Raw genomic sequence first — 22,854 nt, 5'->3', positions numbered from 1 at the left:
TGACTCTTTTATGTATGAATTTTAGAATAAGCATGTGGCGTGGGTGTATTCTGCACAGCAGTATTAAGAAAGTACATGGGGTTCATTTTGATATCATGCTGACTTCAGGGATAGTTCACCCAAAAAATGAAAATTCTCATTATTTACTCACCCTCATACCATCCCAGATGTGTGTTCAAAGTCAGAGATTTTTTCTCTGTTGGTCCAGTCAATGGAAGTGAATAGTGACCAAAAATGTGAAGCTCCAAAAAGCACATAAAGGCAGCATTAAAGTAATCCATATGACTCCAGTAATTAAATTCATATCTTCAGAAGTGATATGATAGGTGTGGTTGAGAAACACAGAGATCAATATTTAAGTCCTTTTATACTGTAAAATGCCAAAAACAAAAGAAGAAAGTGAAAGTGGAGATTTTTAGTAAAAAAGGACTTAAATATTGATCTGTATCTCACCCACCCTCATTATTGTCATTATGTGCTTTTTGGACCTTTACATTTATTTTCATCATTCACTTGTATTGAATGGACTAACAGAGCTGATATATTCTTCTAAAAATTGGCAGAAGTCGACAAGAAAGTCATACACATCTAGGATGGCATAAGGGTGAGTAAATGATGAGAGAATTTTCGTTTTTGGGTGAACTATCCCTTTAATGTAAACAGCAGATGTCAATGCACCAGGTTTTAAAACACAGACCCTGTCATGTGTGAGTTTATTGACAATATGAATGTGGCTGCCTCAAAGATGTTGTTTTATGTATAAATGGTTTATTATTTTTGGTTTCTTTTTTTAATCTCATGTTGAAACAGATCATTTCACAAAGTAAAATATACAGAAATGAAACGTATAGGAAATAAATCGGTAACACTTCACAATAAGTTTCCATTTGTTAACATTAGTTAACATGAACTAACACTGAACAATGCTCTTACAGCATTTATTAATCTTAGTTAAAGTTAATTATACTAATACATTTTTAAAATCAAAAGTTGTATTCGTTAACATTTGTTAATGCGCTATGAACTAACAATGAACAATTGTATTTTTATTACTTGCTGTAAAAAATATATAAGTTTTGAAACACTTATTCTTTATTATATTTTTTTTTTCTTCACATTTTAGAATAATAGTAAAGTCATCACAACTATGGGAATTATGTTCAATCCAAAATAAATAAAAACTGTGTTATATTTTAGCATCTTCAAAGTAGTCACCCTTTACCTAGAATTTTCAGACATGTACTCTTGACATTTTCTCAACCAACTTCTTGAGGTATCACCCTGGGATGCTTTTCAAACAGTACTGAAGGAGTTCCCATCTATGTTGGGCACTTATTGGCTGATTTTCTTGATTATTTGGTCCAAGTCATCAATTTCAAAAACTTTTTTTTTTTTTATTATTACATTTTAGTTTTATAATGAAATAAATTAATATGGTGGCACAATTATATTTTTGTCTACAAAATTAATTTCAAACATTTAAACATACGCCTTCAGATCAAAAGATTTTTAAGATCATGAGAAACATTTCAGTCAAGTGTTTCAAAACTTTTGACCGGTAGTGTATATATATTAATAATTTGCATTAAGTAATGTTAACAAATGGAACATTATTGTAAAGGGTTACCAGTAAATCTAATTTTATTGTTTAATACACATTTATAGAATAAGTCAACAACATTTTTCTTTTAAAGCTTAATTAATCATAGGTATAGAAAATATAGGCATGTAACTTATACAAATTAGGCTTAATGAATGGCAAAGACTGGCTTTCAAGGATTGAAGTGATTAGATTTACAGGAGTCATTTTCTGTTCTTTGGTGTAAACATAAAAAAAAAAAAAAAATCACTCAAAGGTGCCTTGTTTCATTGAATAATACATTCAGGACTGAGTCCATACACACTATTCCCTCTATTCTACAATGGAGGAATCCATCCAATCATCCTGCATCACTGTAGCTCTGAGAACTCTGATTGGCTAGTCATTCATTCACTCTGATTCAGGGTGACAGATGTGGTCGAAAGGTTCTGGGTCGGATCATCATGCTCACCTTCCTCAGAGAATAGTAATCAGAATCTTTCCAGGTGTACCACACAATACCATCTGGGCCAAGTGGGTTCTTCCCCTTCAGAGAGTAGCGGCCCCCCTATCAACCAAGATAGCAGAATATCATTTTGAGATAATTGTCTTTAAGCTTTAAATTTGAGGGACAGGTCACTGATTTCAATTAATCCCCCCCCCCCCCACCTAATTTCTTAAATACCATGGTACTAGAGGTAATACATGGAACTGATAGTTGAAATATGTGATATAATCAGCAGGCAGAAAGCCATTTTGCTGTCATGTGACAATAAAACCGAAAAAAGAATGTCAAATACATTTTGCCTTGAAATAATTTTTTGTATTTATTTTTCGAAAATCATGTATGTTCAAGGTGCTGGAAAATGTGTTATCTTGATATTTTAGGCTAATTCAATGTAAACTTTTGTTGAACATACTATTCGTTTATCAAAAATGTTTGAAACCAACATGGAAAAAAATGACATTTCATTTTTGACACCGCTAAACTGAATATTCACAATGGACAAGAATATCATTTAAGTGGCGAGTTTCTTTTTAAAGGAATAGTTCACCCAAAATATGAAAATTCTCTCATCATTTACTCACCCTCATGCCATCCCAGATTGATACCCATTCACTTGCATTGTGAGGACCTACAGAGCTGAAATATTCTTCTAAAAATCTTTGTTTGTGTTCAGCAGGAGAAAGAAACTCATACATCTGGGATGGCATGAGGGTGAGAAAATTATGAGAGAATTTTCAGTTTTGGGTGAACTATCCCTTAAACTTTACTCTGACAGAGATTGAAGGGCAGCATTAAAATGAGGCTGCTTGGGGGCCTGGGTAGCTCAGCGAGTATCGATACTGACTACCACCCCTGGAGTCGCTAGTTCAAATCCCAGGGCGTGCTGAGTGACTCCAGCCAGGACTCCTAAGCAACCAAATTGGCCCGGTTGCTAGGGAGGGTAGAGTCACATGGGGTAACCTCCTCGTGGTCACTATAATGTGGTTCACTCTCGGTGGGGCGCGTGGTGAGTTGTGCGTGGATGCTGCGGAGAACAGCGTGAAGCCTCCACATGCTCTATGTCTCCACGGTAACGCACTCAACAAGCCATGTGATAAGATGCACGGATTGACGGTCTCAGACGCGGAGGAAACTGAGATTCGTCCTCCGCCACCCAGATTGAGGCGAGTAACATTGTGCATTGGGAATTGGGCATTCCAAATTGGGAAGAAGAAAAAAAAAAAAAAAAAAAAAAGAGGCTGCTTGGCAATTAGTTTTTTGCTGGTTTTGCTCAACACCCACCCACACCTTCTTTGCATGTGGAATTTCGCCATGCAAAGGTAAATATGACCGCACCTCATGAATCAACCCTTCTGAGGCTTCAACTTATAAACTTTACGTAACCTTACTGACCCAATGCGTAACCTTTAAGCCCCACTACATCATACCTTGTAGTAGATGCCATTGAGATTTGCGTAGAAACACTGGTTATACCACCAGCCTGCATGGGAGATCTCAGCACAGATGTTGCCAGTATCAGGTGTACTGAATCCCTTCTTGTCATGGTACCAGCTGAAGGAGTCCTCCACTGTCCCACTAAACCCAGACACATGCAGTCGGTATTGAGTGGCCTCATCTTCCACGCTGCAATCGCACAGAGAAATAAGGGAAAGTGTACTGTACAGTAGTTAAATAGGGGCCAACATGAGGTTAAGTGCTTGAAGGTTTAGAACCTACAAACATTTTGGTTACAAAGCCAGAAATTTTTAATTGATTATTTAAATTTGACAATTTTATCAATACTTTTCAGTTCTGAAAAAAAGAAAAAAATATTTATCAACTCTTTCTTAGTTCACCATTTTGGGTGGTTGTGTCTAGAGGGGAACCCTCAATCTTGGAAACGTTGCATGCAACTTTCATACACTGTTTATATGGATGCCCATAGAAAACCCTCCAACCACAACCCTAACCTTACCCCTGCATCCTATCTCTGCAACCCAACCCGGGTCCGACGGGACCAGAGAAACCAAGTCAGTCAATTCAGTTTTTTTCAGGTCAGTTTTTCAAGTATGACGGGTTTGTAATTAAAGCTACACTATGTAACTGTTGGCCCTCTAGCGGTTAAAAAATAAAACTGCAAGCATCTTGCGGAAGAACATTGTTTTGGTTGTGGTTCGGCTCTGCTCCTCTGCACAGATCAATGTGGTTTGAGGCACCGGTGTACACATGAATACAGGACATCTTATCAGAATGAATGGACAAATAAACAATGAAAGAAAGGAAAAGACGGATATCCGAAAACATGTCATCTGAGCCGATAAGTGCCATATCTTATGCTGCTGTTTTGACTTATTGGAAACACTGATGTTATGAAATAAATGACAGTTAGGCAACGTTCGTTAACATTAGACATTATGATTGCAAGTCTGATAAGGCCAAATGTTGTAAAGTTTTTGTTGTGACAACAAAGTTCAGCTTTAGTTACTCCCACATGTGCGCTACAGTAGCCTGATCTTATTTTCTCTGTGTATGGCGGGCGAATGACGTACATGTGCAATTTCCCGCGAAATCCGTCCCCAACAGCTCTAAAATATTCATAATATCATTATTATAGGTTTATCAAAGTGTATCTGGGTAAAGTTAATACATGATTTGTAATATGGATTTTTGTTGCACTCTCTCATTAATAACATTGTTATTTTTTAACAAAAAAAAAAAAAAAAAAAAAAAAAAAAACAGTCGTACCTAACTTGTTTTGCGCACGCGCTCACAGACACGCAAATGGATGAGTAAAGAGCCGTTCACACCAAATATGTGTCTGCTCTGTTTTTTCATTGTTTTCCTGTGTAAACACATGCTGGATTGGCGTCTTTGTTGCACCGTGCGACGCTGTTTCTTCAGCGTCTTCTGCAGGACAGGCAAATTTTTTAGACACCGCGTCAAGTTTAAAGGAACTTTAAGTTTCAAAAACGCATGTCAAGACACCCGTTTCATTCGTTGCGCTGCGTCAAGCTTGTTTTTAGCGCAGGTGTCACAAAGATTCAGCGTTCTGAACAAGTTCAGTCTGCATAGAGGACTTTATGTGAATATTACACTGTTTCACAATATTCCAAATTGTTCCGCACCAAGCAAAGTTTCAGCGTAGTATAAACAGTAAGCCAATAGTTTTTTCCTTCTGCTCTGGTGTGCTGAGGGGCAGCCATACTTTATATGCTTCCTGTTACAAATATTGTCTACGACACTTGCATAAAATACAGCCTATTGTAACAATACTGGCTAGGAGAATGCAGGGCCCATGCAGACCTCTACCCTAACCTTAGTAGCAGCAAATGCGACTCTCTCGAGACTTTCCCAGATCAAGGGTTCTCTTTAGACATGACTATCTAGGATGGATTTTTTTCACTGGGCTTGCAATGCAAATAGGATTGCCTTCTCCATGAAGATACATGTGATGCTGCCTTAGATTCTGGCCAAAAGAAGGTGTCTCAGAAGGCAGCGTAATTAATATCTTTCATATATTATTTTGGAGTAACCTTTTTCAGTCAGTGATTGATGTGCTTCACCTAAAAGTCTGATAAACAGCATGCTTGTGTTTGCCACTCCAGTCCTCCATGTCGATACGGAGCGTGTAGTCTCCCTGACTGCTCAGGTCATGGATGTGTTCATTTCCCAGCCAGTATTCCGTGTGTAGGTCCCCAAATCCCTCTTTATACTCCTTCCAGCTCCGGTCAAAGTTTACAGAGCCATCTTGCCTGCGTTGGATCACAGTCCAACCGCCACCTGCAAAAAAGTGAAGCAGACATTAAGCATGTGCTCTGAGGTCCATTAGTGTGTTTTTTTTTTATTATTATTTATTTATTAGAGAAAATGTTGTAGCATTCAACAATCAAATCTCTTTTTATTAGTTTAATGGACATGCTAACTCAACAGGTTTTCATATTACGACTGTCACAATTATACTTCTGGTCAGAACGAGTTTTGCAGGTGATCAAAAACATTTGTGCATCCTATTTTCAGCCTCAAAAAGTTCCTCATATGTCCCACTGGTGCAATTTCAGTAAAAACTGAAATCTCATAAGAAATATAATAGAAGTCATTTGGAAGTTCATTATAAGAGGTTTTGATTTTTTGCTAGGTTACTCAATAAATTCCCATAAACAGTGCAAAAATAAAACATGATTCATTCACAATAGGTTTCTGCAGTTTTCTGGGTCTAGTTAACCCTAGAATGAAAATTCTGTCATTATTTACTCACCCTCATGTTATTCCAAACCTCTTTGACTTACTTTCGTCCATGGAACATAACAGGAGAAATTCTGAAAAACGCTGTTCCACAGAAGATAAAAAGTCAAGTGGGTTTGTAAACAACATGAGGGTGAGAAAATGATGAATATGTCCAATTTTGGGTGAACTATCACTTTAAATATAATGGGCTCCAATTGCTTGGCATTCTGTGGTTCCTTACCATCTGTATCCATATCACAGTAGACTTCCACTGGCATGGCTCCCAGTGAGGGCACCACGGTATAGATCCCAGACCGACGCACTCCGTTGTAGTAGATAGATGCACAGTCGATAGGACAGTTTCTGACACGCTGCACCTCTGGAGTGGCAAACATGTTTTAATAATATACAAAAAGTATTGCCTAAGGTGTGAGCAATTTCAGATATCATTAAAAACCTATGAGCTGTGTCAAACTTCTGGATGTCTGATGAACAGTGCAATGATTTGTCACCCTCTGTTGGTTAATGCCAGTAACTGACTAAGGATCTACATTGGCTAAAAACATGGAGACTTAAAGATGACGTGTGTAATTTCTGCGGCACTAGCGTCACCAAATTCACAAAATGATTTCTTAATCATCGCCTAATATGCAGATTCAACTTTTAGTAAGTCTTTTTTAGGTTGATTTCACCTAAAAGTGTAACACTGTGGCACTATCAAAACATTCCTGTTTGTTTGAGCGGCCCATCCACCCTGACACAGCAACATGAACTCGACCAATAGAGTGAGTTTGGGGCGGAACTATCTGTTTGTCAATGGTAGACAGGGCATTTTCTTGAATCTGTTTGAAAACAGTGATTATATTTGAAATTCCGTTTTCTGACGCTAGGTGCAGAAGCCACACACTTCAGCTTTAAAACAGGGACACCAGCTATAGTATGAAACTGTTGCATATTAAAGTTTTCCAAATTCCCAGAAGTAGCCTACCAGGATGCAGGGCTTCCTGTGAACTGAGCAGGGGGCTGGTGCGAACTATGTTGATCATGCAGCCAGGGTTACGTCTGACTTTTTCCACCAACAGGGAGAGGTTATGGATCTGAGCCTGGAGATCGTAGATTAAGGAGCCCTGAATATGCAGCAGGGCTGTGGCCTCAGCGTAATGCTCTTCCAACTCGTGCAAACGCTGCTCCAGAGACGAATTATTGCGGTTTTTCTCTTCACTCTGTGAAAAGCCATATAGACAAACATCACGACTCCCATACATTACATGCAGTAAGACAATAACAATCCAGGTTAGCTTTACAGAAAGAGACATTTTCAAGAGGCTGAGACAAGAGCTTTAGTGTATTGTGTGTGTGTGTGTTTTTTTTTTTTTGTTTGTTTTTTTCTTTTTGTTAAATGAGAGGAAATGAGAAACAGAGCAGATCTAGACGTGTGGGTGTGAGCTGTGAATTATCCCATCGTTTAACACTGCTTAAGGGTGTATACTAATGAAGGCACGTGGAGAGAGGTAAGGACTCCTGTGATAATCTAATTAGCTCTCGAGGTCAAGGAGATTTCAGACAGAAAACTGTCAAGCCGTGTTGGATGAAGCCACAAGAAATGATCGCAAGCACTCAGCACTTGCAAAGAAGTAGTGTGGCGTACCATGGTATAGTATTGGTATTAGATGGTACTTTGATATATAACGTGGTACTGAATGATTATAATATATATATGTATCACAGTATTTCTAAGGTACTCTATGTTACTTTAAATAATACTATGGTTCTACTGTGGTACATGTCTAAGAAACAGGATAAAAACATGGTACTACCTTGATAAAGGTCCAAAAACCATGGTATTTCCATGGGAAATGTCTAAACACCATGGTTCTACCATGTCAAAAAACATGGTAATACCATGGTAAATTGCCATGGTACTGTGTCCAAAAATCATGATATTACAATGGTAGATGTCCAAAAACATGGTACTAGTATCATGGAACCATATCTAAAAAAACCATGGTATTATCTTGGTAAATGTTCAAAAACCATGGTACTACCATATTACATGTATACATGTCTAAACATCATGGTACTACCCTGACAAAGAAAAAAAAAGAAACATGGTATTACCATAGTAAATGTCCAAAAACATGGTACTACCATAGTACCATGTCTAAAAACCATGGTATTACCATGGTAAATGCACAAAATTATTGTGCTACTGTAACCGGTCCTGCTTGACACGCTCCGAGCGGGTTTCGAACCGGTGTCAGCCAGCATGGGAGGTGGGCGCACTAATGAGGAGGCTAAAGGCTACAGCCCCTAGCATCGGTCGCTAGTGCACTTCTTGATGCCAGGGGACTGAGGTTTACACATACCATACAGCTATCACGTGCCAGCTGGCTCCCGTGACACTACCATGGTACCATGTTTAAAATGAATGGTTTTACCTTGGTGCATGTCTAAACACCGTAGTACTAGCATGTCAAAAACATGATACTATCATTGTACCATGTCTACATACAGTAGAAGCTATTGTATTACCTGATTAAATATGCCACCTTATCTCAAGCATTTGGACACATTTGTCCTGACCTATTCTTGTGCATCCAGACTGCCCACTGAGACAAGAAGCTCTATTTTAGTATGAAGTTTGGGGACAGGTAAATCTAAATATCAACAACACCACTATTACACACCAGTTTGCAACAAAGTTGTAGATCATTCAAATAAAGGCGCAGCAGTCTCCACAAACGGTTGTACAAAAATTGTTGGTTGACTTTGTTGTCAGAATTTATATCCATTTAAGTTGCCTCTGCGGATATTCTCAGCTGTGCTCAAAGACATATCATTGTTAGGTACAAATCACTTCACAAGCTTTTAATAAAGATTCAATGCCACAAACCGTGCAAGCTTTGCCTAATTCAGCAACTAATTCTTCCTCAGAAGTCTCATTGTAGTACCGTTGCATTGTGGACTGATAAAAACATGTACACTTCCAGAAAATGTCTAGAGGCAGCCAATCAGTTTGGAACTTGTGATTTTAGAAAACTCTTTTTGCAAAATGATTTTCTCTCAATATGGATCATACAGTCCATGAACAGTCCCATGGCATACAAATTAAGGCTGGGACTATGCAAGGACAAATACAGTATGACATCTATCACTTTGCTAATGTTAAAATAGTGAGCAAAGTTGAGCCAACTATCATAAAAACAAGGCAATTAAAATCCACTAAATCCTCCCACATTCTTTGACTCACCTGTAGTTCCAACAATTTGACTCGATGGCGGTGGTTGCGAAGCTCCTCCTGAAGTTCAGACACCGTCTCCTTCAAGGCCAGAATCTGTTGTTTGCGTTCTTCATTCTCATGAAGCCAGTAGGAAACCTCATCCGTACAGCGGAACATATCCGGGCAGCGCTGGTCATCCAGTTGAGGCAATGTGGCCATTAGTCGACACATCCCATCCTCCAAGACCTGATTGCTGTACTCCCCACATTGAGAGGTACTGACCCGGTGTGTGTGCAGTGAGTTGTCATCATCACTCGCACCTGTTACCAAAAACAGTACGGCCAGCGAGAAGGGCAAGAGAGGCCTGCCCTCCATGTGTTCCAATCGGCTGACCCCCCTTCCCACCTTGTTGGAAGGACCCTGGGGGAGTAGGCCAGGGTACGAGCTCTCTGACCTCCAGTCTCAAGGTTTGGGGACTCACTTGTCACAGAAGAACACTCTTTAGGACTTAGTTGTCACTACTCCCATTGGAAATTCACCTAAAACAACAACAACAACAACCACCAGTGTGCCCTGTAACTCTGAAAATGTCTCAGGGTTGAATGTTACAGGGTTAAAGATCAGTGCAAAAATGGCTACTACCTAAAACAACAACAACAACCACTCCACCCTGTTACTTTCCAAATGTATAAGGGTTAAATGTTACGGGGTTGAAGATCAGTGCAAAAATGGACCTAAAAACTAAGACCTAAAACAACAAAAACCAGTGAACCCAGTCACATCAGCAATGTATACAGATGAATGTAACTGGGTTAAAGTTCAGTGTAAAAAGGCTAATACCTAAAAAAAAACAAAAATGTAAGTGCACCCTGTGACATTCACAATGTTTCATGTTGAATGTTACAAGGAGGAAGATCAGTGCAAAAATGACTAATTCCTAAAACAATAACCAGTGCACCCTGTTACATTTACAATGTTTCGGGTTGACTATTACAGGGGTTGGAGGTCAGTGCAAAAATGGCTACTACCTAAAACAACAACAACCAGTTCACCCTGCTACTTTCAAAATGTTTTGTGGTTGAATGTTACAGTGTTGAAGATTAGTGTAAAAATGGCTAATACTTATCAAAAATAAATAAAAAAAATAAAAAAACAGTGCACCTTGTTACATTCACAATGCTTCAGGTTGAATGTTACAGGGTTTGAAGATCAGTGCAAAAATTGCTAATACCTACAACAACCAGTCCACCCTGCTACTTTCAAAACGTTTTGTGGTTGAATGTTACAAGGCTGAAAATCTGTGTAAAATGGCTAATACTTAAAACAGCAACAACCAGTGCACCTTGTTAAAGGAATATTCTGGGTTCAATACAAGATAAGCTCAGTCGACAGCATCTGTGGCAAAGTGTTGATTACCACAAATATAAATTTTGACTTGCCCCTTCTTTTCTTTAAAAAAAAGCTAAAATCTGGATTATAGTGAGGCACTTAAAATGTAAGTGAATTGGGGCCAATTTTTTGAACGTTAAAATATGAACTTTTTCAGTATAAAAAGTAGCCACAAGACAAACAATATGTGTCAACATGATTTTAGTGTGATAAACTCGCTTACTAACCTTTTCTGTGTAAAGCCAATTTTACAACTTTGTTGCCATGACGATGTAATGTCAACAAACCCTAAAACCCATAAATGACTGTAAAAATTAAGCTATAAGCTTCAAATTTCTGCCTTTAAACACTTCAAAAATTTGCCCCATACACTTGTATTATAAGTGCCTCACTATCTCAGAAGGATAGTGGGGGGGGGGGGGTGGTGATGCAGAATCAAAGCATGATATTTAAATATCAGTTAAAGCAAAATGTAGCTATAATTTATTTTGTTTTTTTAATTATATAATCCATCAAAATGTAAGGTGATGGACATGCAAAATGTTGATATTCCAATGACAAACGAGAAATAGAATTATAGCTATAAGCCCATATTTTTAACCACAGATCAACACCACCTACACACAGTTATGACATCACTGAAAGAAGTTGTAAAACAAAGTCTGGACTGATGGTGCATGGTCTATGATGACATCAGTTGGTCATTTATTTAAAGTATTCTAAGGTGTGACATTTCAATTCACACTACATGTCAGAGAGCTATAGGTCAGCTGTCAAAAATTACACTGTATTGAAGACCGTCTTTTGGGTTTAAGCTTAATGGAAAAAATGACACGATCTGTCATAAAAATCTCTTTTTATCTCAATGTGATATTTCAAATAAATCCCACACAAATGTCTTAATCCACGTCCCTGCTCTTATCAGAGGTCAGTCTAGTTGTCCCGATTAAGGAACAGGTTAAAGTGCTTTGGTGACCTGTGCACTTTTCTGTGCTTACGTGGAGAGAACACAGTCTTTGTGAAAGTATTTAACCTCAAAGAGGATGGGTGATGGCCTAAGGCTGGCCTAAGAATAGGTGAAGTAGTGTTTGGAGATAACAGTCTTGGCACTGTGCACATTTACTCACGTGTGTTAAAGGAATGCATTGATATCTCAATGAAATGGTTGAGCTTGACCATATACAGTGGCCCCAAATAGTATTTGGACATTTAACATGTCGCTATCCTTGCCAATTAAAGTTCGAAAAGTGGTCTGCAATAGGGGTAGTGCTGGTGGGCCCTCAAAAGACATGATCTCAGGGGCCTTACAGCATCAGACCCTGTACCTGCCGCTGCCGCTGCCTTCCTCCTACTTTGCCAACATCTGGAGCGGACTTGTTAATACTTAAGTTTCACACCATCACTTTAACAAAAAAATAAAAATAAAATAAATAAATATTAAAAAAAAACCTTGTGGTTCTTACCTAAGGCAAATGCACTAGATCTAGCAGGGGAGATGCTGAATCAGTCAAGCCACATTAGAGAGCACTGCCCGAGTCTCTCTATATTCATATCCTGCAGTATGAACAAAAGAATAATACTGAGAATTAAACATAATGATAAAGCACTAACATCCTATGCCTTAAAGTGACATTTTGATTAGACAAGGACGAACATGTCTACAACCTGATTGTTTGGAGGCCGTTTCATTTACCCATAACACTACACTTGCATCATTTAATCTCACCCGAGTGACCTCTCAAACTGTTTTGAAGCTGCTGACGCACAGATGAAACACAGCGTTACGATCAACCAACACGCCACAGTGGTAACAGTCAACATTTTCCACCAAGAGAGGTCAGCAGAGATTTGATGAAAGACTTGCAATTATACTCTATATGGAAACAGTTCATGCTATTACAGATCTATAAAAAGCTTTATCTTTACCTGTTTCAATGTTGTAAAACCTCCTCTTTGTCTTCCGACGACAGCAAGGAAATATTGATGTGTGTTGCCATTCTACCTCTCTTTCTACACCCTATGTGTCGCAGGGTGGCTGATACAGTGGGCATCTTATCCTTGTAATCCTGTGTAATTGGATTCCTGACAAGGAGATAGAAAGGAGAGACGATCCAGCCACTGTATTACAGCCGCCAGACTAACCTCCTCTAAACACAGAATTCTGGTCAATCAAATCAAATGGACAAACAATCAATACATATGTAGATTTAGAGTTTTGCTGTTTGTAATCAGTAACCAGTAATCAGTAATCAGGGGGAAAATAGTGTCTGTAGAGTTGTTGATTGCTTATACTATGCATATTAATGATATAAAATGCTTAAAACTACACTTTTGTATTACATCAAGTGCATAATTAAATTAGGATAATGCAGTAGGATCATTTAATATTGTAAGAAGCATTACACATTTTACAGCTAATGTAGATTATCCTAATAATAATAAATGATTATAATGTAATAATGTATAGTAACTCTTAAAACAATATGCTTTGTACAGCTGCATATTGAATGCTAAAAGTACTATAAAAACACAGATATGCAAAACAGACTGTATACACTCTACAGGGTACAATGGGGCTAAAGGCACACCTTAAAGGAATGTTCCAGGTTCAGTACAAGTTGATCTCAATGACAGCATTTGTGGCATAATGTTGATTACCACAAATAAAATAAAAAAAAGAAAAGAAAAAGAAAAAATCTAGTGAATGGGGACCAATTTTGAACATTAAAATACTCACTGTTTCAAAAGTTTAGCCACAAGACATAAAGGATATGTAAGCATGATTTTAGTGTGATAAAATCACTAACAAACCTTTTCTGTGTAAAGTTATTACCAATTTTACAACTTCTTTACCATGACGATGTAATCTCAACAAACCCTAAAAAAATAAAATAAAACGACTGAAAAAATTTCCATTTAAACAACTTTACAGCTCAAATAATACACAAGTTTAAACAGAAGAATTAAACATTTCTGTTTAAACCCTCCAAAAACTGTCCACATTCTCTTCCATTGTAAATGCCTCACTGTAACCTCGATTTTTGCTTTATTTAAAGAAAAGGAAGAATGAGTTGAAATACATTTTTGTGGTAATCAACATTATGCCACAAATGCTGTCAATTGAGCTTAACTTGAACTGAACCCAGACATTCCTTCAAAGAAAATTCGATTTTTTTTTTCTGGTCACATGGTGTATCAAGAAAAAAACATTTCTTTATATTGAATATTGATTAGGCAACATAATTTGTGTGTGAATTTATGTTGTATGAAGTGTTAATTGAAATATAATGGAAGGTTGTTTTGAATGGAATTTAATGTGGTGTGGGAGCCTTTTAACCCACACTTGGGGTAATACTTCTATAGTGTAGTTATAAGGGTAATTTGATTTCTCAATTAAGGGTAACAAGATGCTTTTTTTTTCTTTTCTTTTTTTTTTTTAAGATAATGCAATCCTTTCACTTACTGCACAGTTGTTGAAAACATTCGATTTAATCACCTTGAACAAAAACTGAAAATGACAAGTATTTTGACTAAAAATACATTATTTTCAGGGATTCTCATTAGCTACATACATATGCTATATTTGAACATTTCTATCAGATCACCTCAGAATCAAACTTTAGACATTGTGCACGATGCCCTTATGGATCAGGAACATTTTGCAGTGTATAGTGACAAACAGTGGTTAAGGGAGGTTTTGTTGCTATTTAGTGTTTTGGGATAAAATCAAATCAAAATGCCTTAAAAACAGGCGGGCCTTTAGCCCCGTTGTACTCTATTACATACACAGTGGATATAAAAAGACTACACAACCCTGTTAAAACAGCAGGTTTTTGTGATGTAAAAAATGAAACAAAGATAAATCATATTAGACTTTTTGCACCTTTAATGTAAAAATTGCAACCTATGCAATGCCACTGAAAATCAAAGTGACAAATACCATTTTTTAATTGGGTATATGGCTGTGTTCAGAATCAACCAATCATCAAGCTCATGTGAAATAATACACACCTGTCTTCACCTGAAGTGACTCTGATTAACTCCAAATAAATCTCAGCTGTTCTTGTAGGATTTTTCTGACATCTTCTTGGTTGCATGCTACTACAAGAGCCATGGGCCACAAAGAGCTTACAAAGCATCAACGGGATCTCATTGTTGAAGGGTATCGCTCAGGTGAGGGCTACAAAAAAATGTCCAAGGCATTAGATATACCATGGAACACAGTGAAGACAGTCATCAACAAGTGGAGAAAGTATGGCACAACAGTGACATTATCAAGAACAGGACGTCCCTCCAAAATTAATGAGAAGACAAAGAGAAAACAGGTCAGGGAGGCCTACAGCAACATTAAAGGAGCTGCAGCTCTTTCTGGCAAGTACTGGTTGCTCCCTACATGTGACAACTATCTCCCATATTCTTCATCTGTTTGGGATATGGGGCAGGGTGGCAAGACACAAACCTTTTATGATGAAAAAAAAAATTATCCAAGCCCAGAAAATCCTATATCCTGTCTCCCAAAACCATGTGGAAAAATGTGTTATGGTCTGATGAGACCAAGATAGACATTTTTGCCCAAAATTATAAAGGGTATGTTTGGCACAAAAACACAGCACATCAGCCAAAGAACACCATACCCACGGTGAAGCATGGTGGTGGCAGCATCATGCTTTGGGGCTGCTTTTCTTCAGCTGGAACTGGGGCTTTAGTGAAGGTGGAGGGAATCATGAATAGCCCCAAGTACCAGTCAATTTTGGCACAAAACCTTCTGCCGTCTGCTAGAAAGCTGAAAATGACTTTTCATCATGACAATGATCCAAAACACACATCCAAATCAACAAAAGAATGGCTTCAGCAAAAAAAGATTAATGTTTTGGAATGGCCCAGCCAGAGCCCAGACCTGAATCCTATAGAAAATCTGTGGGGGGACATGAAGAGGGCCGTACACAGGAGATGCCCTCGCAATTTGACAGAGCTGGAACGTTTTTGCAAAGAAGAGTGGGAAAATATTCCCAAGTCAAGATGTGCCAAGCTAATAGACTCTTATCCAAACAGACTGAGTGCTGTAATAAAATCAAAGGGTGCTTCAACTAAGTATTAGTTCAGGGATGTGCACACTTATGCAGTTAGGTTATTTTAAGATTTTATTTTTTTCTCTGAAATGTCACTGAAAAAAAAATAAGTGGCATTGCATAGGTTGTAATTTTTACATTTAAAGGTGCAAAAATTCTGATATGATTTATCTTTGTTAAATTTTTTACACCACAAAAACCTGCTGTTTTAACAGTGGTGTATAGACTTTTTATATCCACTGTATATATAGTATATGCTACTAAAGATTCACAACTATTGAGTAAAACTGATCTAGAAATGTTTTGTGAGCACACAAGGGTAAAAACTTTTAGGGTGATTGTACAGCCCTCTATAGCCTATGCTTTCCAAAGAGAGAGGAGTCTTTAAATCCTGTTAACTAATTATTCTGATCTTGTAATGGCCTGAGGTAATCAACTAATCTCTACAAGAACTTGAACATTATAGCTGCAATGTCAGCACATTTGATTGAACATTCTTTTTAAAGCCACAGTTCACCCAAACTTGACAATTCTTGTTCCAAACCCATATGATTCACAAACATGATATTTCAAACTTGACAGCCCCCGTCCTCATTCACTGTCAATGTATGACATGAGCGTGAGTTAATGAAGAATTTTCATTTTTGTGTGAACTATTTCCTTAAACTTTCATAAATGAGTATAAAATAGTATCATAGGCAAAGAACATTCTCTATATGCAAACCATTGTCTTTACTACTTTGGACCCTGTAGCTACATTTGTATAGAAATGCCCTTTATACTGTACAGGTAAGCGCATCATCAAACCTGGAAAAAAATATTTTTTAATTACTCTAAAGTTCTGTTTTATTTTTCTGAATGACCCTGAGTAAGAAAAGTCACTATCTCTTCTTCTGATTTCTCTTCTTTCAGTGTGATGAGTGCATGAGCGCTGGTTACCACGACAACACAAGTCTTCCTCCAGTAGTAATTACATTTGCTGTTGATGAACATAAATGGGCTTTGGTGTATTAAAAGAAACATACAAATAAAGAGGGGAAATGTCTTTAAAAGTTTAAAATTATATTTGTTCGACTTGAGCTTTATGGCAAACATCCAAAGAGTCCTTGTTACAGGGTGTAAAAAGCACATCTGGTCAGCCTAATTGTTTTCCATGCTGCTTATATTCTGTTGCGTAAAACAAGGATACTGTGATGTGTAATCATGATGTGCAAAATTCCTCTTCAATTTCCTGTCAAATCCAAGAGTTAGATTTCACCCAAAACAGCTTACAGGTGTCTCAGATTGCAGATATCAAGAGATCCCCAGCATGTGATTGATAAAACACTTGTCACTACTGTGGGCATCTTCATATGTCAAAAAACGAAGAGGATCAATTATTTTATTAGTTATTTCCCTGGTGTATCCCCCCTCTCAACCTCAGCAGACCAAAACAAACACAAAAAATAAATACATATTTTTATTTATAAAATATTTATTAATAACTTATACATTTTGACATGTCAAAGAAAAGAGAGAAATGGTGAGGACTAATAAGTATGAATGTTTAAGTAATTTCCTTTGTGGATAATACCCCCCCGTCTAACCCCACCTCAGCAGAGACCCACCTGATCATCTTCTTTCAGCCATGAGAGGTTGCCAGGCACCTTTGAGTATATAAGAGACCAGACCTTATTGAGAAAAAATAAGAGAGAGATCAATTCACAGACGTCAGAATAGTGATCAGAGATAGAGAGAAAAAAAGAGAACTGTGGAGTTGAGCTTGACTTAGACAAGGGCTTGAGATCCAAAGATTGAAGACAGACTTAGAATTCCAACTCATCTGCAAATTAAGAAAGGTAAGAAAATGGAATTTGTTTTTTTATTTTTAAAAACTTTTGTGTATTTGCTATGCATGCATTGCTTGATGGTAATAACTGCATCTGCTTATAAGGCTTATGAATAGTGTCACAAAATATAAGTTATCTGTTTTATTTCTAATGTTCAATAAAATAAAAAATAAAAACATTTTTTTGTAAAAAAAACAACCATAATCTATATTAAGAATGAATATATATATATATATATATATATTATAAAGGTAATGCACATTAAATTTGATTCATACAGTATGCATTAGGGGGTTTAAGTAAGATGAAAAACTACTGATCATTTTTGAAAACAACTTTTATCTTTTATATTATATATCATGGCTCTCTTTAGACTTTCCTTATTAAATCTCAATAATAAAATCAATAATTCTCTTCTTTGAAGAGAAAATCAAATAGCAGCAATAGAAAAAATAATAAGAGACTTACCTATGGTTATCTATAAAATGACGAAATTACAAATGTGGGGACAAAAAATGCTATCATAATAAATTTTGTTTTTGTATCTGTACATTTTAATATAGTTCTTAATGTTCTACTATAGTCCTAGTTATACATATTATGGCATAAAATAAGAGTTGATGTTGATTGCATTTTTAGGGTAAAAGGTAATTAATTCTCAATCTTGAGAAATTATATTAATGAATTTATTAAACTGAGGTCAATGGATGAGACAGTTTGTTTAAATTGGTTAGAAAAAAATATGCGATCATTAAGGAAAAAATGCCCCTGAAAATCAAATCCAGGGACAAATATTGCCTCTTAATAAAAAAAGTTAATTTCTGACACTGGAGAGCACTGTCTAAGACATATTAAGACAATTAGTAAATACTGCTTGCATTTATTACACAGTACTTTTATGGATACATTTTTATATTTTACTTACTGGCATTCAAAACTTTTTAAATACATTTAACATTTTGTTCAGAATTGAAACTAATATATATATATATATATATATATATATATATTTTTTTTTTTTTTTTCATGATTCTTCCAATAGTAAGTATTAAAAAGGCACAACTTGTATTATTAGGGGGAAATTAGCATAAACGTTTTGAATATCTGTGAATCTGGTGTAAATCCCTAAATGAGTGACGTGCGAAGCCAGGATGAATCATCAAACTATGTCTAATTATGGTAATTACAAAAACAGGGAATTCTTTTTAAATTCAATTACTAAATCAACTTTGTCTGGTTTATGGAGAACATTCTTAGATCTTGCTTTGTCACTGTGAAATGCTGTAATACATCAAAGGATCAAGAGAGAAAACGGCTCATTTGGCTCAACTAAATCAGAAGTGTTTATTTCAAAGCTTTATTTCCATCCCTGACTCAACAGTGCAGTTGACGTCTGGGAAAGATATAAATGGATCACTGCAACACTTAAGCTCACAAATAAGTGTGGCATGACGTCACCATAAAAACTTGTAGGTTAGCCATTAAGGCCAGGTACAAATAAATCAATAGGTGTTGGTGAAAATCTATAAGTTCAGTTTCCTTCATTCTTTTAAGCAACATAAATAGTCAACTTCAATGTCACCAATTACAGCACATTTTGCTTCAAATATAAAGTAGAGGACTGAAAGCATGTTGAAAAGACATCTGCTTCTCATAAGCATCTACGACCTGCCCACATGGTGCAGAAATTAATGAAACCAAAAGTGATTCAAGATATCTGAATAATGAAATAAATTGTCCTTGACTGCTCAGTAAATAAATTTCAGTATCATCCCTTTTCTTTACAGCATTCCACTCTGCGTCACTTAAATGTTACCGGAGGAATGGAAGCAACTGACAATATAGATCTTTTCTTGTCTTGTTTCTTCAGTTCTCAGTCACTTAGTAGAGATGCAGTGTCCTGCCTGGCTTTTGGCCACAGTCGTCTTGTGTTTTCACAGCCCATATGTAGATGGACACTGCTCGGATTTGTCCAATTGCATGGGCTTTACATCTTATGAGCAAATATTGGTAAGATGCATTTAATGACATTAATAACATGATTGAACAGATAGAATATAAATTACTAGTGGCATTATTACAAATTATCAAAATGAGAAATCAAATAGACCATAAGCATAGTTATAAGAAACTGTCAACACTAAGGGGTAGTTCACCCAAAAATGAAAATCCTCTCATGATTTACTCACCCCCTGGCATCCATGTGTATGATTTACTTTCTTCTGCAGAACAGAAATTAAGATTTTTAGTTGGTCCTCACAATGCAAGTGAATGGGTGCCAACATTTTTAAGCTCCAAAATCCACATAAAGGGATCATAAAAGTAATCCATAGGACTCCAGTGGTTAAATCCATGTGTTCAGACACAATATGATAGGTGTGGGTGAGAAACAGATCATTTCTTATTTATTACAAGAATTTATCACAGATTTTTCCTCCCTACAATACAGAAGAAGGAGAATAGGAAAGTGAGTGGAGATTGACTAAGCATGGAGGAGAATTTATAGTAAAAAAGGACTTAAATATTGATCTGTTTCCCACCCACACTTATCATATAGCTTCTGAAGATATATATTTAACCACAACAGTTGTCTGGAGTACCTTTATGTTGCCCTTATGTGGATTTTGGAGCTTCAAAATGTTGGCACCCATTCACTTGCATTGTCAGTGCAGAACTGAGAAAGTCCTCTAAAAATCTTCATTTGTGTTCTGCTGAAGAAAGAAAGTCATACACATTCGGGATGGCATGAGGGTGAGTAAATGATGAAATAATTGTTATTTTTGGGTGAACTATCCCAAGTAATAACTGGGTGAATCTCATGAAAAGATGCCCTGGTCATATTTCACCCTAAAATCAAGGGAGCAAGTAAGTAATTATACTGAGCATAAAGAAAATTAACCTTATGATTATTTGCAGTGACACAAATCACATTTCCCCTAAATTCCCATTACAGCAATGCACCCGGATGTATTACTTTTGAGTTTTTCATAATTCCCATTATTCTCAAATGTGATTCTCATTACTGTAATATAGTATTTTTCACTGTATTACAGTAAAATTACAGTAATAGTTTTTATTAATATCAGCATAAAACAACACATTTCCATTATACTCAATAGCAATTCTCAATACTGTAATATAGTATCTTTCACCGTATTACAATTAGTGTAGCAGTCTTTATTTATATCAGCATGAAGTGCAACAAATTCCCTCAAAATGTGTGATTCATATTAGATTCTCATTGCTGTAATATATTTGTCACTTTTACAGTAGAATTACTGTAATAGTTTTTATTTATACAAGCATAAAAACAGCAAAATTCCCAATATTCTCAATTGTGATTCACATTAGATTCTCATTACTGTAATGTTTTTCACTTTATTACAGTAAAATTAACAGTTAAGTATCAGCTTAAATTACAAATTCTACCATAATTTACAGTATAAATACTCTAAATAGATATTTTTAGATATACATATATACGTTGCATTACAATAATGAAATTTGTGCATGTTCTTCATGCAAAATATAATTTCTAAATAATTTCTTATGATTTTGAGGTGAAATATGACCCAGATATGTTCTAGACAGGTTTTGTATCAAGAATATTTCTTAAAAGATTATGTATCTACAAACATGAATACATATAAAAATTAAAATGAAAAAAAATTCTCAGTGCACAATAACTAATGATCTATTAGTGTTCTGTAATGTGATAATGTTTGATAATGACTTAATTATTAAAAACTGTGGGGGCCTGGGTAGCTCAGCGAGTATTGATGCTGACTACCACCACTGGAGTTGCGAGTTCGAATCCAGGATGTGCTGAGTGACTCCAGCCAGGTCTCCTAAGCAATCAAATTGGCCCGGTTGCTAGGGAGGGTAGAGTCACATGGGGTAACCTCCTTGTGGTCGCGATTAGTGGTTCTCGCTCTCAGTGGGGGTTGTGGTATGTTGCTCGTGGATTGCGGAGTGTAGCATGAGCCTCCACATGCTGGGAGTCTCCGCGGTGTCATGCACAGCGAGCTACGTGATAAGATGCGCGGACTGACGGTCTCAGAAGCGGAGGCAACTGAGACTTGTCCTCCACTACCCGGATTGAGGTGAGTAACCACACCACCATGAGGACCTACTAAGTAGTGGGAATTGGGCATTCCAAATTGGGGAGAAAAAGGGATAATACAAAAAAAAAAAATATATATATATATATATTGTATTTTTTTTTTTTTAAACTGTTATAAAGTATTTGTGTGGAACACAGAATAAGGTATTTAGCAGAACGCCCATTCACTTTTACTGTGAGCAGCTTGGATGTTATGCTAGAAAACTCTTAAGCATACTTGAAACATTTATGTTCTATACATGAAAGAAAGTCATATGGATATTAAGGAGTAAATAATGACAAATTCTCATTTTTTGGGTAGATTAACCCTTTAACATTATTTATGTCATCTTGTTGTTTGTCCTGACTTTGCAGCAGTGTATTAGGCAATGCGGATCTAAGCAGGACGTTTCCAACTATGGAACAGTTGCTTCCTCTGAACAGCAAAACAATGAGGAAGAGGTTGAAGAACAGAGCCTGAGTTTGGGTTTGCTCTTATCTGCTCTGGCTCCTGGTTCAACCGAGGCCCAAATCTTCACTGGAGAACCTTCCCACAGCGAGGAGAGGAGATCTTACTCAATGGAGCACTTCCGCTGGGGGAAACCCATTGGCCGCAAACGCAGACCCATCAAATTGTTCAACAACAACGCCATTGAAGAGGAGCCAGAGGAGTCCACGGAAACCTTCCGCGTGGAGCGAGGGCAGGGTGCCGTCCTGGACATTCAACAGAGGAACAATGTGAAGACCAATGGAAAATATCGCATGACACATTTCCGATGGAATGCTCCTCCTGACAAACGCTACAGTGGGTTCATGAGGCCCTATACAGAGCAATCCCACACGCCTCTGCTCTCGCTGATACGAAATGTCATCGTTAAAGACGGACAGCAGTTCAAAAATTAAGAGAGGACAGAGAATGGACAGAATATTAGTGGGGGGGGGCAGTCAAATGTTA

The 22,854-nt window shown here is 36.9% G+C and overlaps 2 protein-coding genes across 2 annotated transcripts; one reads left to right on the top strand and one right to left on the bottom strand.

The window, feature by feature from the left end:
- Nucleotides 1–784: 784 nt before the first annotated feature.
- On the bottom strand, nt 785–17,640 carry si:ch211-203k16.3 (fibrinogen-like protein 1). Its single transcript, XM_051654483.1, has 9 exons — nt 17,576–17,640; nt 12,826–12,981; nt 12,363–12,453; nt 9,541–10,049; nt 7,279–7,513; nt 6,532–6,669; nt 5,630–5,846; nt 3,515–3,710; nt 785–2,147 (listed from the first exon to the last, which is right to left on the bottom strand). Exons 4-9 carry the CDS (start codon nt 9,883–9,885, stop codon nt 2,001–2,003), a joined length of 1,278 nt encoding a protein of 425 aa, XP_051510443.1. The 5' UTR covers nt 9,886–10,049; nt 12,363–12,453; nt 12,826–12,981; nt 17,576–17,640; the 3' UTR covers nt 785–2,000.
- Nucleotides 17,641–18,907: 1,267 nt separating this feature from the next.
- Nucleotides 18,908–22,848, top strand: pomcb (proopiomelanocortin b). Its single transcript, XM_051654516.1, has 2 exons — nt 18,908–19,807; nt 22,275–22,848. Exons 1-2 carry the CDS (start codon nt 19,688–19,690, stop codon nt 22,800–22,802), a joined length of 648 nt encoding a protein of 215 aa, XP_051510476.1. The 5' UTR covers nt 18,908–19,687; the 3' UTR covers nt 22,803–22,848.
- Nucleotides 22,849–22,854: the final 6 nt, after the last annotated feature.

The sequence above is a fragment of the Myxocyprinus asiaticus genome, chromosome 25 (assembly GCF_019703515.2).
Source record: "Myxocyprinus asiaticus isolate MX2 ecotype Aquarium Trade chromosome 25, UBuf_Myxa_2, whole genome shotgun sequence".
Classification (NCBI taxonomy): Eukaryota; Metazoa; Chordata; class Actinopteri; order Cypriniformes; family Catostomidae; genus Myxocyprinus; species Myxocyprinus asiaticus.
This window is presented reverse-complemented; position numbering and strand designations above follow the sequence as displayed.

What these genes read in the sequence shown, in the direction of transcription:
- pomcb (XM_051654516.1), top strand. Translation starts at nt 19,688, where the DNA reads ATGCAGTGTCCTGCCTGGCTTTTGGCCACAGTCGTCTTGTGTTTTCAC. An exon ending in CATCTTATGAGCAAATATTG is followed by an intron (nt 19,808 to 22,274) that starts GTAAGATGCATT and finishes CTGACTTTGCAG; the next exon opens with CAGTGTATTAGGCAATGCGG.
- si:ch211-203k16.3 (XM_051654483.1), bottom strand. Translation starts at nt 9,885, where the DNA reads ATGGAGGGCAGGCCTCTCTTGCCCTTCTCGCTGGCCGTACTGTTTTTG. An exon ending in ACAGGAAGCCCTGCATCCTG is followed by an intron (nt 6,670 to 7,278) that starts GTAGGCTACTTC and finishes TTGCCACTCCAG; the next exon opens with AGGTGCAGCGTGTCAGAAAC. An exon ending in TCAATGGCATCTACTACAAG is followed by an intron (nt 2,148 to 3,514) that starts GTATGATGTAGT and finishes CTTGGTTGATAG; the next exon opens with GGGGGCCGCTACTCTCTGAA.